Source organism: Portunus trituberculatus, chromosome 22, assembly GCF_017591435.1.
Source record: "Portunus trituberculatus isolate SZX2019 chromosome 22, ASM1759143v1, whole genome shotgun sequence".
Taxonomy (NCBI): Eukaryota; Metazoa; Arthropoda; class Malacostraca; order Decapoda; family Portunidae; genus Portunus; species Portunus trituberculatus.
In genome coordinates, this window is record NC_059276.1 from 7,175,276 (window position 1) to 7,190,275 (window position 15,000).

At 45.4% G+C, this 15,000-nt stretch overlaps 1 protein-coding gene across 2 annotated transcripts in view; it reads right to left on the reverse strand.

Moving 5' to 3' along the window:
* Nucleotides 1-15,000, reverse strand: part of LOC123507584 (transcription factor AP-2-alpha-like) — a 211,590-nt gene that overhangs the window by 165,594 nt on the left and 30,996 nt on the right. The window contains exon 1 of one of the 2 annotated variants that reach the window (XM_045260569.1): nucleotides 3,085-3,769. The exons of the other annotated variant lie outside the window; for it this stretch is intronic. Within the exon in view, the coding sequence (XP_045116504.1) occupies nucleotides 3,085-3,156 (72 nt within the window). The 5' untranslated portion in view covers nucleotides 3,157-3,769. Of the gene's footprint in view, nucleotides 1-3,084; nucleotides 3,770-15,000 lie in introns of those variants that run through there. 2 annotated transcript variants of the gene reach the window in all.

Consider the following 15,000-nt stretch of genomic DNA (forward strand, 5'->3'; position numbering starts at 1 on the left):
TTATAATTTCACATACACACATACACATGGTTGTCTTTAATCCTTTCTTCACACATTCATCACAGGATCACCCTCCGGTCAGTGAACCTGGAGGAGGGGGAAGAGGAGGAGGAGGAGGAGGAGGAGGAGGAGGAGGAGGAGGAGGAGGAGGAGGAGGAGAAGGAGAAGGAGAAGGAGGAGGAAGCCCTACACCATAAGATCTTCGTCACTGTATGTTATTTAATTTGACCCTCTCTATTAACTCCTGTGTGTGTGTGTGTGTGTGTGTGTGTGTGTGTGTGTGTGTGTGTGTGTGTGTGTGTGTGTGTGTGTGTGAGTACGGCACAGTGTAGAGAAGCGTGACTCGCATGTTTGATGTCAAATACAAACAAAAAAAAAAGAGTATCTGTTTACTATCAAATGAGAAAAGAAAAGAAAAGAGAGAGAGAAAAAAAATATACGCTTGACTAAAAATAAATTCAGAGAGAGAGAGAGAGAGAGAGAGAGAGAGAGAGAGAGAGAGAGAGAGAGAGAGAGAGAGAGCTACCTACCTACCTACCTATCAAGTCCACTCCTTTACAAATAAGACAACAGGTGAGAAGATTAATCATCATTTTTTCCTTCCCTTTTGCACCTTTTCTCGTCACGTCTTTGTTCTTCTCAACTTCATAAAGAGAGAGAAGAAAAAATAAACATTGATAAAACAGTAATAGGAAAAATGAATAAGGGGATAACGAATACATAGAAACGAAGCACTGAGAACAAACAAGGGAAGAAGAGAAGGAGGAGAAGCAGATGGTAGATATGCAAAGCGACGCAAGAAAGAGTGGATGAGAAAGAACGAATGATCATGGAGGAAGAGAAGGAGGAAGGAGGAAGAGGGAGGGAGGGAAGAAAAGATGGAAAGTACTTGACAGATTAGAAAATAAGAAAATTTGTATAAGGAGGAGGAGAAAGGAAAAAGAAAAACATTGAAAGTACTTGACCGATTATAATATAAGAAAATATATTTGAGGAGTAAGGTGAGGAGGAGGAGGAGGAGGAGGAGGAGGAGGAGGAGGAGGAGGAGGAGGAGGAGGAGGAAGAGGAAGAAGAAGAAAATAATAGAAAGAGACTGGAATAAATGGCTAGGCACATTAGGTAATATTGTGTAAGAAGAAAGAGGAGGAAAAGTAGGAAAAAGAGAAGGAGGAGGAGGAGGAGAAGGAGTTGGAGGAGGAGGAGGAGGAGGAGGAGGAGGAGGAGGAGGAGGAGGAGGAGGAGGAGGATTAGTAAACAGGAAAAGAGAAAAATAAATAACGAATCAGGAATTATATTTTGAGAACAGCGAACGACAGAAGGATGAAATGAGAAAAAGAAGAAAAGGAGGAGAAGGAGGAGGAGGAAGAAGACGAGGAAAATGAAGAGGAGGATGAGAAGGAAGCCACATTTTCCCCCGGAGGGTTAAACCAACACTCGCACGACACAATTGAACATATCTTACGTCATTCATTCACACTACCGCTGAATGACAGCATGAAAGCTTCTTCTGAGGATTTCACACAAGCTTGATCCTTCCCCAATCACTCTTGACCACTATCTCCCCTGACACAAGGCTAAAACTCCCTTGCTGGGGCTAAGAAAAGTCTCCCTCTTTGTTGTGAGAGAGTTACTGTACTCGACACCTTCTCTTGTTCATCCTTGTGGTTCCCTGACAGCCTCGCGACACCACCTCCTAGAACAATGGTGCATTAGAGGGGTCTCCTATATGGGGTCTAATGGGGCCCTCTTGCTGTCTGTATCTCCGTTTGTCTGTCGCTCTGTCTGTCCTTGTAAGCTCTATTCATCTGTACCGCCTGTCCTGCCTGTCTTCCTGTGTGTGTGTGTGTGTGTGTGTGTGTGTGTGTGTGTGTGTGTGTGTGTGTGTGTGTGTGTGTGTGTGTTTGATGGTTATTTTATGCATGTGTGAGCTACTAAGTGTTTGATTTTGCCTGTGTGTGTGTGTGTGTGTGTGTGTGTGTGTGTGTGTGTGTGTGTGTGTGTGTGTGTGTGTGGTGTGAGTGGCCGTGTTCTCAGGTGGAGTGGCGAGTGTCTACTTGTGTGGAGTGGCAGTCACCCCCCCCACACTCCCTCCCCCAGCCTCACATGCCTCAAGCCAACACAGACACAAGGGAGGGGAGGAGAAGGCTTGGTCAAGTCGTGAACGTGTATGTTGACACGGCGTGGCTGCGGCGGCGCGATGGCAGCACCCGTAACTCCTTCAGGCGTCCAGCTGATCCCTTCTTCCTCTCCTCCTCCTCCTCCACCTTCGGGAATTCGCTTGTCTAAACACAGCCAGTGACCTCCGCCTCCTCTACCACGTGTGAGGGGTCGCGTTCAATCATGCAAAACTGCGTCAACACCCACGGCAACGGGAAACGTGTGTGCGTGCGTGTGTGTGCGGTGTGTGTGTGTGTGTGTGTGTGTGTGTGTGTGTGTGTGTGTGTGTGTGTGTGTGTGTGTGTGTGTGTGTGTGTGTGTGTGTGTGTGTGTGTGTGTGTGTGTGTGTGGCAGGGCTTCAGTACCGTGTTGGCCTCCTATTTCCCTCTCGCTCCTCGCCTGCAGGGCATAGCGGGCCACCGTCACTTAGGGAGGTAATCCAGTGGGCACGAGACGATCCTCGAGGCCATTCCCGAAAACCACGTCGGACACAAAGACGCGCCTCAGGGGAACGCGTCGACGCGCACCCCACGGCCCCCAGCTGATCCCTGTATCCCAGTATCCCACCCCCACACGCCGCTATTCTGCTAAATATAGGTGCGTGAAAAGGGACCACGGCGCCTTCAGGCCAGAAATAGAAAGGCAGGCGAGATATCCAGCCCAGTAAGGACTGGAAGGGTAAGGAGAGGGTCGCGTGTGGCGCCTCAAGCATCGTGTGGCGCGGGTGTGTGGTGAGGCGATTGTTTATTTACACGCGTGAGGCTCGATCGACGTCTCTCCGTGGCTCCTTAGCTCGCACTCCACACGTCAACACAAACTACGTCGTGTTAGCCCCGCCAGGATGCAACACGTGGCCGCAGCACATGACACACGGCGCGGCGGGGCGAGGCGAGGCAGCGTCACCAGCCTCACTCAGAGTTGACTTACCTCGTCATCAGGGTCGTCAGCAACGTCCTCCACTACGTCGTCACACACGTCATCACACACGTCGTCCTGCATGATCTGGCCGTCAATGACCGAGAAGACCTGGGTGTTGCTGGACGGCGTGAGGGACGGCGGACTCGTCACGTGGTTCTTGCGCAGGGACAGCACCACCCCTTCTGTGTCATCAGGGGACTTGCGCTTGAGGGCCTCCGAGGGGCTCCCCACGTTGAGGGTGACATGGCCATACTGGGTTGAATTGTCAGGTGAAGGGCACGGCGGGAAGGAAGGCACTGTGTATCAGGGGCTTGGCTGCTGGGGAGTGTGTCCGGTGGTCGCCTCACAGCATCACTCGCTGCCTCAAAACGCCTCGGAATAAAGCATTGTTCAGTCACGAATCGCAGTTTATCTTCACACGCTGATCGGCTCGTTGCTTTGTCCTTAACCTTGAGGATCTCACACGTTGTCCTGTGCACTTTTCGTCGTTTGTTTTCCTCTGGGCCACGTTGGCACTGGCGGAGCCGCACACTAGCACGCCGTGGTCAACACAACACCAGGGAAGCACCACAGAACCTCAGGGAGCACCAGTGTAGGGAAAGGAGTCAGGAGGCGAGGAGCAAGGACAGAGGGTGGCGTCTGGGTAGCCTGAGGGAATGCGACTGCCAGCCCCAGGAGTCTTATGCTTGAGTGACGCCAAGAGAGGAGGAGGAGGAGAAGGAGGAGGAGGAGAAGGAGGGGATGGGGAGCAGGTAGACCAGGGGGGAACTGCTCACCTGCCATTATCTACCTGAAGGGACCAGATACCCACATGCCCACCCCATCTCCATATTCAGCCCGACCACCTGCCTCGGGGCCACGCGACTCTGCACCTTAGCCACTCCTGCACTAAGGCGCAACACGGCACGGGACGGAGGCGAAGCATTGTAAGAAAATACGAAGCGAGTGGACATTGTTGAGGGTCCCCCCCCGGCCCACCTGTAGTCAGGACTCGTCTGCCGCATGTCACCAGATCCCGCCGCCCCTCCTGGGTTCGATCTTGCCCTCCCCAAGCAGTCAGAGGACGTCCTCGCCGATGTGTCTCACGGGAGCGTCGAGATAAATACGTGCAGTCTTTATTCCACAAAGTCTGAGACACTCGGCGACTCTCCATCACTGGGAAAACTTCGATGAGGGAAACTTTTTGCGAGTATTTAGTTTTTAATGCTTTGAGGGGCTGCTTTCTGGGCTTCCCCTACCAGCCTGTGTGTCCTGTGCCGCGCAGCCCTCACTGCTGGTCACTCTGAGGCTCGATAAGATGCGTGTGGCAGGAACACCAGCTGTGGGACGGGTGGTGGAGGGATGGCGGGCAGCTGGCGACAGGTGGCAATCCCCGGTGCACCCCCATCTCCCGCCGCAGCTCCGCCCGTCGCGTTTCTTCTATCTCATTGTAATTCTGACCAACGTCTAGACTGACCTGGGCGGTAAGCTTTTTAGTCTGCGCTCTTTTCGCCTCCCTCTCTCTCCCTCTCCTTCTCTTTCTTCCTCTCCTCCCTTACTCCTTGATGTATGTTTAATTTCTCTGAGCAGGAGGAGGAAAGGTGGAAGGAGGGTAGCGGGGCGCGAGGCGAGGCGAGCGTGGCATGTCGAAGCGAGGCAGTCTGAGGCCAGCTCGGGTGTCCTGTGTCCCGGGACGTGCTCGCGCACCGCTGTGGGGCAGGTGTAGTAAACAACCGTTGTCACTCTTATTATCTCGCCCACCGTCGTCCGGGCCCTGCCTCTGCTGACTTCCACCCCGCACACACCCAGCGCCGCACCCCGCAGCCCCGTCACCCCGTGGGACTCAGGCTCAACATCCAATTCTTGATCAGATGTCCCCAGGCGAAGGCAGGGCTGCGTAAACTTGGCACCGTTGGCCACCGCCCGAGGCGAGACGTGGCAACAGTGGCGCGCGGTTTGCCCGATGGCGGGTTTTACCTTGAAGGTGTGCTGGACATCCCACATCACTTCGACGCCTTTTTAATATCTTCGTCCAGGAGGGGCGGGGAGACCACCGCCAGCAGCAGCACGGAGACGGGGCGGCCTGCAGGGGCTGTCCCTCGCACGGCGACGGGCCGCAGGATGCCTTCCTTAACATCGTTGAAGTCTCCAAGGGGCGGGAGCCTACCGGGGCCTCGTCGGGAGCGAAGGAGAGCGGGTTGGCCAGTCATTGTGGGAGTGGTGCCCCTGGTCGTAAACACGACTGGAAGGTACCACAGGGCTTTTGTGGCCGGGCCTTGAAGGTAAATGGATGGCAGGTACCGAAGGACGGGCAGAGAGAGGATGACGGAGATACACAAGGAATAATAAGAAAAAGCGTTAATTAATGACCAGGGAAGGCCAGGTGAGATATTTACACCTGGATGGGGTTAGGCCAGGCAGGGAAACTGCCTCACCCCGCCGCTCCGCGCTTGACGACGAGACACAGACGGTTTTCCTCGTAGGTGGCGATAAAAACCCAACCTCGGTAAGACTAGAAGAGCCAGGTCTGCCCGGCCGCCTCGTCCACCCGCCGCCCGCCGCCCACCACCGCCCACCGCCCACCGTCCACCGCCCGCACCATTCCGCCTAAACTCCGGAGAAGGCGGGCGGGAGGGAAGAGTGGAGGGAGGGAGGGAATGAGAGTTAGGAGTACTGGAGGGAGGAGAGGTGCTGGAGGAGTGGATGGAGAGGAAGAGAGAGAAGTGCTAAAGATGGGGTTGGGGAATTGGAAGAGGATTGCGAGGAGGTGGAGGAGGAGGAGGAGGAGGAGGAGGAGGTGGAGGGGAAGGGAAGGGGGTAATGGAGCAGAGGGAGGAGGAGTTGTCGGGATGGTGCTGAAGGCAGGAGGGAGGGAGGGAGAGAGAGAGAGAGAGAGAGGGAGGGAGGGCAGGTAACAGGTAGGCAAGGTAGGCCAGACCAGACTTCGGGTGTGGGTGGCTGGGGGTCTGGAGGTGTGGGGGGTGGAGGGAGAGGGAGGGAGAGGGAGAGGCGTAGGCAGGGAGGGAATTCCAGTCCTTCCGCCAGAGAGAGGAAAGAGTGGCGATGGTTTTTTTCTTATCTTTGCGAGTTAGACGAGAGGAAAAGAAAGGAAAGTTATTGTTTTCAAGTTTTGCTTTTATTTTTCGTGGGTGGTGAGGTCTGTGTGTGTGTGTGTGTGTGTGTGTGTGTGTGTGTGTGTGTGTGTGTGTGTGTGTGTGTGTGTGTGTGTGTGTGTGTGTGTGCGTGGATAATCACAAGGCAACGTTAGCAAATGCACACGTCTACATAAATCACAGCACACTAACTACACACACACACACACACACACACACACACACACACACACACACACACACACACACACACACACACACACACACACACACAATGCTAATATTAGAAAGCTTGCCTGACTAGTAAATTATGTTAGGATGGAATGGACTCGGGTCGGGCTGGTCTGGTCGAGGTGGAGAAATGATTCCAGTGAGAGAGAGAGAGAGAGAGAGAGAGAGAGAGAGAGTTCGTACGTACGTGTGTGGGCGTGAAGCCAAGAAGAGAACCCAAGTGTCTGAAGTTATGGTGGTGGTGGTGGTGGTGGTGGTGGTGGTGGTGGTGAGGACAATATTGTAGAAAGATAATAGGTAAGTAAGTGTTGATGAAGATAGAATAACCATCATATTTTCATCTCTTCACAACATCCAATCAATTGATCTCAGAAGGAATGACTCACGTGGGAATGTCTGGGAACGCCTTTGCTTTAACCCCTTCAGTACTGGGACACATTTTTACCATGAGATTTGAGTACGATTAGACTATTTCATTGACAGTAACAAGCGTCTATGGGGGTCAGAAGATTAATGGCCACAGTCTTCACAATTTTAATCCCCCACATGAGTTTCTGAAGCTGTGTAAAATCACCAAATAGTAATCAGAATGAATATGGAAACGCGTCATGGTACTGAAGGGTGTAAGGAATGAAGGCTCAAGAATTAGTAACAGTAGAATGAGGTATATTTAAATTCACATATGATATTCTCACAGTTTTTAATTCCCTTCTTGCCTTGAGTCGCCTGTGGGAGTGAGGAGGCAAGGAATGGTCAAGGAGGTGGGATGAGGAAGCTATGAATAATGAGTAAGGTATAAGTGAGGAATGAGGTATTATATAATGAGGAAGGTGTTGAGGCGTGGAGTGAGAGGTGAGTGAGTGCTGTTTGAGGGATGAGTAATGGGTAACGCTGGAATGAGGAGTGTGGGGAGGGCTTGGGAATGAGTCGTGAGGCACTGAAGCGAAGGATGAGTGGAGGGAGTCAAGTCGTGGTATTTAAATGGAGTGGATATCTAACATGATCTCACGCACTGTCTTAATTTTCCGTGTTCCGCTGAAATATTTGATAGGTTAATTGAAGTAACGTTAGCTAATGCATCTCTAAAGTGGACTGATTCCTCCCTCTACTTTTTAGCGAGAATAGACGACGAGGAGAAGTCTGCCCTCTTTGCCCTTGTCTCTCCTGTGTCTTTCTCTGTCTCTCTGCCTGTCTCTCTCGCTGCATCTCTAAAGTGCACTGATTCTTCTCTCCACATTTTTAGCGAGAGTGGACGACGAGGAATAGTCTGCCCTTTCTCTCAGTGTCTCTTGTGTCTCTCTCTGTCTGTCTCTCTACCTGTATCTCTATGTCTATGTCTTTCTGCCTGCGTCTCTCCTGTTTGTTTCTCTGCCTGTGTCTCTCTGTCCATGTCTCTCTGTTATGTCTCTTATATGTTTCTCCTGTGTGTCTCTCTGCCTGTGCCTCTCTGTCTGTGTCTCTTTGCTATGTCTCTCCTGTATGTTCTCCTGTGTGTCTGCCTGTGTCTCCCGCTGCATCCCTAACGTGGACTGACTCTTTCTTCTCTGTACTTTTGAAACGAGGATGGACGACGAGGAAAAGTAAAGTGAGAGAGATGCATAGAGGAAGAAACAAGGGTAGATTCGCAGTTTGTAGAGTGTGTTAAGTATAGGAAAGTATGGAATTTAGTTGTTTTTGCTTATGTGTTTATACTTAAAGGGTGTTTCTATGCGTCTCTGGCATATATGGGTAAGGAAGATTAAAGGTACGGGAAAAAAAGTATATATTTGCATTTTGTTGTTAGTTTGAGAAATTTAGAGTCAATACTAATCTCTATATGGAGTGGTTTATTCTATTCTTTTATTAGTAAGTATGGATAAGGGAAAGAGTATATACATTCATTGAAGAAACAAGAGTAAATTAAGTTTCGAGTTAGTATGAGCGTCTAGAATGAAGAAAAAATTATCATTGTATCTATGTATTATGGAATAAATACTTCTGTGGCTTGTTTACTTGTGTGGCAACTATGAACGAGGAAAAAATAGAGTCATTCAGTGAGGAAAAAGCAGTTTGTAGTTAGAATGAGAAAGTTTGGAATGAAGTGAATGGAGTCTGATTAATTGACGTAACTATATTTGGAGAGGTTTCTTGCATACTTTTGCTATTAGTATGTATTAAGAAGAAAAGTAGTAGTAACATTCATTCAAGAAAACAGGAATTTGTTAGCTGTTTGAAGTTTGCATGAAAAAAAATATTGAATGAATTGGTATTTGATAATGTGTCTCTGGATATAAAGTGTTTTTTTTTTAGCCTGTTGGAAAGCCAGAATAGGATTAACATTAACAGACATTCATAAAAGAAAAAAAATGAATATATTGGAAATTTTAGTTTGTATGGAAAAAGTTTGGAAATAGGTTATATTGGTGAATTTATGTTCGATAATTCTTGACTATTTAGAGATAGAAAAAAAGTTGAAAGCAAAGCAATAAAGAGACCAATAGGCGAAGAAACAAGAGCAGCTTCACAGGCAATGATTTTAACCTTCACTACTGGGACACATTTTTACCATAAATTTTTAGGTGTTATTAGACGATTTTATGTACACTAACAAGGTTCTATGGAGGTCACAAGGTTAATGATCACTCTTCACTGCTTTAATCCCCACATGAGTTTCTGAAGCTGTATAAAATCACCAAATAGTAACCAGGATGAATATGAAGACGTGTCATGGTACTGAAGGGGTTAAGTTAGTGCATGAAAGTACAGGAAGAAAACGGTATTATGTGATGCGTCTCTATAAAGAACGCAAGAATGCAAGAAAATATGACACAATAAGAGAAAAAAAGAATGAAGTTGACCTACTGGAAGACAGGGCGGCTTCTAAGCTGTTTAAACTTACCATCTGTCATTATCCATAAATTTACTGAGCCACCTTCAGGAACAATGACTGTGCACTATTCTCTTACTTGGTGCGTCTGTGCGTCTTGTTTGCGTTCATATTTTTAAGCCAATTTTTACCTTTGGAATCTGAGTTAACGTTATCCAATGCTATTTTTGATACTTTATGTGCATTACTGCTTCTTTTATTTCTTTAGTTATTAGGGGCAGGAAGATGAAGGAGGAAAAAGACACTAACTGAACATTTTTTTTATCTCCAAAATTTGACTTAACGTTATCAAATACTGTTTTTGATACTTTATGTTCATTTTTCCTTTACTATTTCTTTCATTCTTTTGCTAGTAGGAGCAGAAAGATAAAGGAGGAAATAGACACTAACAGATCAATTTTTTTTTATCTCTGGAATCTGATTTAACGTTATCGAATGCTGTTTTCAATACCTCATGTTCATTTTCCTTTAATATATCTTTTATTCGTTAGCGAGTGGGGGCAGGAAGATGGAGAAAATAGACACTGACAGACGAACTAGCATTTTTTTCAAGACAGTTTGACCTTACTGGCAAACCCACGAGTGAATAGGAACTAATGGTCTTCGTCTTCATCCGCCACTCTTCTACAATTACTCGAACGTCAGAGAAAGCCCCGCTCAAACCTCGCCGTGGAATTTCTCATAATGTTAACAGCTTCTCCTCACAAAACACAGCGCGGATTACTAATAAGAAAACCGTGTCCAAAAATCCCAATACATTCCTTCAATCCTCCTCACTCTCTTCTCATTTCGCTAAGTGTGTTTTCTTTTTACGAGTTTTTTCACCTTTTTTTAACTTCCAGGTAACTGTTTCCACCACGACAGCTGTTTTATCTTTCTTTTCCTCCATTTCTCCATCCCGCCCGTTAGGTCATGTGTATAGAGAGGAAGAAGAGGAGGAGGAGGAGGAGGATGAGGAGTTGATAGGAGGAATGAGGAAGAGAACATTGCCTTTTGCTTCTGTCATAAGGAATCTAAACGCATTTCTCGATTTCATAAAAGGATTCCCAATAACTGAATTGTCTTTAGTTCCAGCTGACTTACTCCCTAATAAGCTGAAGTCCTTAAGCGTGTTTGAACTACGCCAGCTGGTCACACTCATCAGGATACACGCAGATGGCTTGGTCGGTGGTCTGGTGACTCCCGGCCACCACTCGTTTACTCGCACTAACTATTGAGGGAAAACTACGGGAAACAAGGAGGCGTTTGGTGATCAGGGAAACTGTGCTGGGGACATGTACAGCAGGAAAGATATTTGGTGATCTGAGAAGGAAGATAGAGAAGAACTGCTGGAAAATAGTGAAGATAGAGAAGAAGAAGAAAGGAGAAGAAATAGAAGAAGAAGAAGAGGAGGAGGAGGAGGAGGAGGAGGAGGAGGAGGAGGAGGAGGAGGAGGAGAGTTCTGGGAATAACTCTTGGAAAATATAGACGTTTTGTTATCGGGAAGAGCACTAAAAAGAAATACAAGGAAAAATTAAGATGTTTGATGAACTGGGAAAATATAGAAAAAAAACTAGAAAACTAAGAAAATGTTTAGTATATATTAGAATCAGTTTTAGATAAGTTTTCATTGCCAACCATTGCAGGAAAGTAAATAACAAGAGAAGGAAAACCAGACAAAGAAACACAAGAGGTATATTTCTTTTTTAATCAGTTTCATATAACAAGAGGCTCCATTACTAACAAGCCAACGACTCAGACACAAATATCCACAGTGAAAATTTATAATGCAATAGGAAAGCATGAAAAAAATTACTGTTGAGTTTAGGAGATGACAAAGCAATGACGATTTGGAAGTTACGTGTCTAAATCATTTGGTGGCAAATCATACACAAATATCCACTATGAAAATTTTTATTGCGATAGGAAAGCATGAAAAAAAAATTACTTGAGTTTAGATGACAAAGCAATGACGATTTGGAAGTTACTTATATAAATCTTTAGGTGGCAAACTTTTCTTAATAGTTAAAGCTGCGGAAATATCGATAAACAGCAACATCAAACAACTGCCGCCCCCGTTAAAAAGAAGGAAACTTACCAACGAAGCGGAAAATACAAAAAACGGAAAGATTTGTTGAGTTTGTCATTAAAATCGTCATTAAGCAACATGAGCTTATTACTAACGACCAGTAGAAAAAAATAAACAACAACACAAACAAGAAAATAAGAAAGCATTAACTGACGAAAAAAAGATAAAAAAACTACGAAAATTAACAAAACAAAGGAATTTTTTGGAAGGTTAAGTTAATCATCAGCTGACAATCTTCTTCATTGCAAGTATGACAGGTAAAAACAACAACACAAACAAAAAACAAGAAATCATAAACTGACGAAAAAAAAACGAAAATGAACAAAACACAGGAATATTTTTGGAGGGTTCAGGATAATTAATAGTCGACAATATTCTTCATTGCAAATACGACAGGTAAAAACAAAACAAAAACAAACAAACAAACAAGAACACTAAAAAACATTAATTGACGAAAAAAAAAACACAACGAAAATGAACAAAACACAGGAATATTTTTTAGGAGGTTGAAATATTTATAAGTTAACAAGCTTTTCCGTCATTGCATATTAATGGCTTGACTTCCCGCTAGATGTCACTAACACCACGCACACCAGGAAGCCGTAAATCAATTTTTGTATACCATTAACAGTTCAACACAGGCCTTCTTTATTCAAGCTTGGGGGGAGGTGCGAAGAGGAGGAGGAGGAGGAGGAGGAGGAGGAGGAGGAGGAGGAGAAGGATTAGTGGAAGGGGAGAAAGAGAAGAAGGAGAGAAGGTGAAGAGAGGATGAGTGGAAATGACTAGTGGAATTGACAGGGGAGAGAGAGAGAGAGAGAGAGAGAGAGAGAGAGAGAGAGAGAGAGAGAGAGAGAGATAAAATCATGTGGTTTTTAGTTGTGAATGAAGATGTGTGTGTGTGTGTGTGTGTGTGTGTGTGTGTGTGTGTGTGTGTGTGTGTGTGTGTGTGTGTAAATAAACCAATCTTCACCTTCTCTATTTTGTTTACACGATGAGTTTGATATATTCCTGTAAGAGAGAGAGAGAGAGAGAGAGAGAGAGAGAGAGAGAGAGAGAGAGAGAGAGAGAGAGAGAGAGAGAGAGAGAGAGTGGACGGACGGGCAGAGAAGCAGTTGTAAAGAGATGAGGAAAGAAGTAAGGAAAGGAAGAAAGAAGAGGAGGAGGAGGAGGAGGAGGAGGAGGAGGAAGAGGAAGAGGAAGAGGAGGAGGAGGAGGAAGGAGGAGGCAAAGGAAAACACACAAAAGAAGATGCGGGTAAAAAGAAAACAAGCAGAAGGTGATGTTGAGGAGAGAGAGAGAGAGAGAGAGAGAGAGAGAGAGAGAGAGAGAGAGAGAGAGAGAGAGAGAGAGAGAGAGAGAGAGAGAGATGGATATGGGAAGTGATGAGGACAGGTGATGAGAATTAGGACATTACCTGACAAGAATCCAGTCCAGTAGAGAGAGAGAGAGAGAGAGAGAGAGAGAGAGAGAGAGAGAGAGAGAGAGAGAGAGAGAGAGAGAGAACCATGAGTTACATGAACGAAACAAGATTTGAACCTGGTCCTTGATATACAGAGAAGAAGAAGAGAAGACAAGAAGAGGAAGAAGAAGAAGAAGAAGAAGAAGAAGAAGAAGAAGAAGGAAAGGAAATAAACAGACATACAAAATTAAACCATGAAAGAAAAAGAAGAACAAGAACAAGATCATCATTAACAAGAAGAACAACAACAACAACAACAACAACAACAACAACAACAACAACAACAACAACAACAACAACAACAACAAAGGAAAAAAAATGTTATAGGCCTCATTTATTCCCTTCATTTTCATGCCTACGTGTTGAGGCAGCGGGGAGGAAGGACCTACACGAGTTTAGGCCTAAGTTTAAGGAATCCAGTAGGCTTTAATCTGATCATCTCTGGTAACTACTTGTCTGAATATTGGATGCTTATGGTGTGTGTGTGTGTGTGTGTGTGTGTGTGTGTGTGTGTGTGTGTGTGTGTGTGTGTGTTGACAGGATGGAATTTTACGACAGTTTTTCTCTTTTTCTCTTTTCCTTCTTCTATTTCTTCGTTTTCTCTTTTCTTTGTTGTGTTATTTTAGTTTCTTCTTTCCTGTTTGTGGTTTCGTGATCTTAACCCTTTGAGTACCGTGACGCATTTTCGTATTCATTCTGGTTACTATTTGGTGATTATACACAGCTCCAGAAACTTATGGGGGATTAAGATTGTGAAGAGTAGGCCTTCAATCTTCTGACCGCCATAGACCCTTCCTAATGTCAATAGAATCGTTTAATTACACACAAAACTCATGGTAAAAATGCGTCCTAGTACTAAAAGGGTTAAGGTGATTCAATTATTGTTATTTCATGTTTTGCTATTATATTTTCACTGACGAATTTATTGCTATGATTTTTTTTTTTTTTATGTAAGAGGAGAAACTGGCTAAGGGCAACGAAAATTATAAAGAAAAAGGCCCACTTGATTGTCCAGTCCCCTTACAGGTTCGATAGTTAGACAAAAGAAAGGGATAAATGTCTTGAAGTATTAAATTCACTCCTCGTATCAAAGTAGTGTTTTAGTAATGAGTTTATGAAAGAGTCTGAATATGATAAGGAATTCAATAGTTTTATCTAAGCATTTTGCAGGAAAGAGCTGAAAAAAAGTGATGATAAAAATTTGCTTATCTAATGGAAGTAGTTGATGTTAGGTTAGATTAGGAAGTACTGGAACTGATAAGAGATTCAGGCGTGCTATCTGAATATTTTGCAAGAAAGTTAAAAATATGGAAGTGATAAAAATTTGCTTATCTAATCGAAAGAATATGTAAGGAAGTACTGAAATTGATAAGAGATTAAAGCGTGTTATCTGATTTCATAAAGGGAGGGGAAGTACCGGAACTGATAAGAGATTCAGGCTGCTTATCTGAATATTTTGCAGGAGTTAAAAAGTGATCATAAAAATTTGCTTATCTAATCAAAGGAATTTATAAGGAAGTGCTGATATTGATAAGAGATTCAGGCGTGCTATCTCAGTGGATGAAGGGAGGTGAAGGTGATAAGGAATTTGCTTGTATTATCTATAATGTTCATCTTTTCATTCATTGCGGCGAGGCGTGACGCTGTATAGCAACAAAAACTAGACGGTACAGTGAGGGCGTGGCGGCTCTCCTGTGTTAGAGCTACCATGGTGTAAGGGACCTGTAAGGGGACTGGCAAATGAGTGGGTCTTTCTTATATTCCTTGCCCTTGGTCAGTCTTCCTCTCTTACATGAAAAAAAAAAAAATGGAGAGTGTTTGTGTTTTTGCCTCACGATGCCTTATGTAAGTGATTCACCCACCCACTCACACATACACACACACACACACACACACCCACCCACCCACCCACCACACGGCCATACATACATACATACATTCACACACCTGTTGTTTACGTTGCACAGGTGTATGACCGGAAGCAGGTGTCATCTACCCAACCCTTTCCACTTCCCTTAGTCATCCTCTCTCTCTCTCTCTCTCTCTCTCTCTCTCTCTCTCTCTCTCTCTCGCTCTTTGTTCCCCGTTGAAGGTGCGCGGAATAGGGAACAATAAGGGGACGGAACACCGGGGAACACAGAGCGCTTCTTATACCCATCGCTTCTAATAGTGAGCGGCATTGTTCTTTTTGTCCATCCCTCAGCTAGTG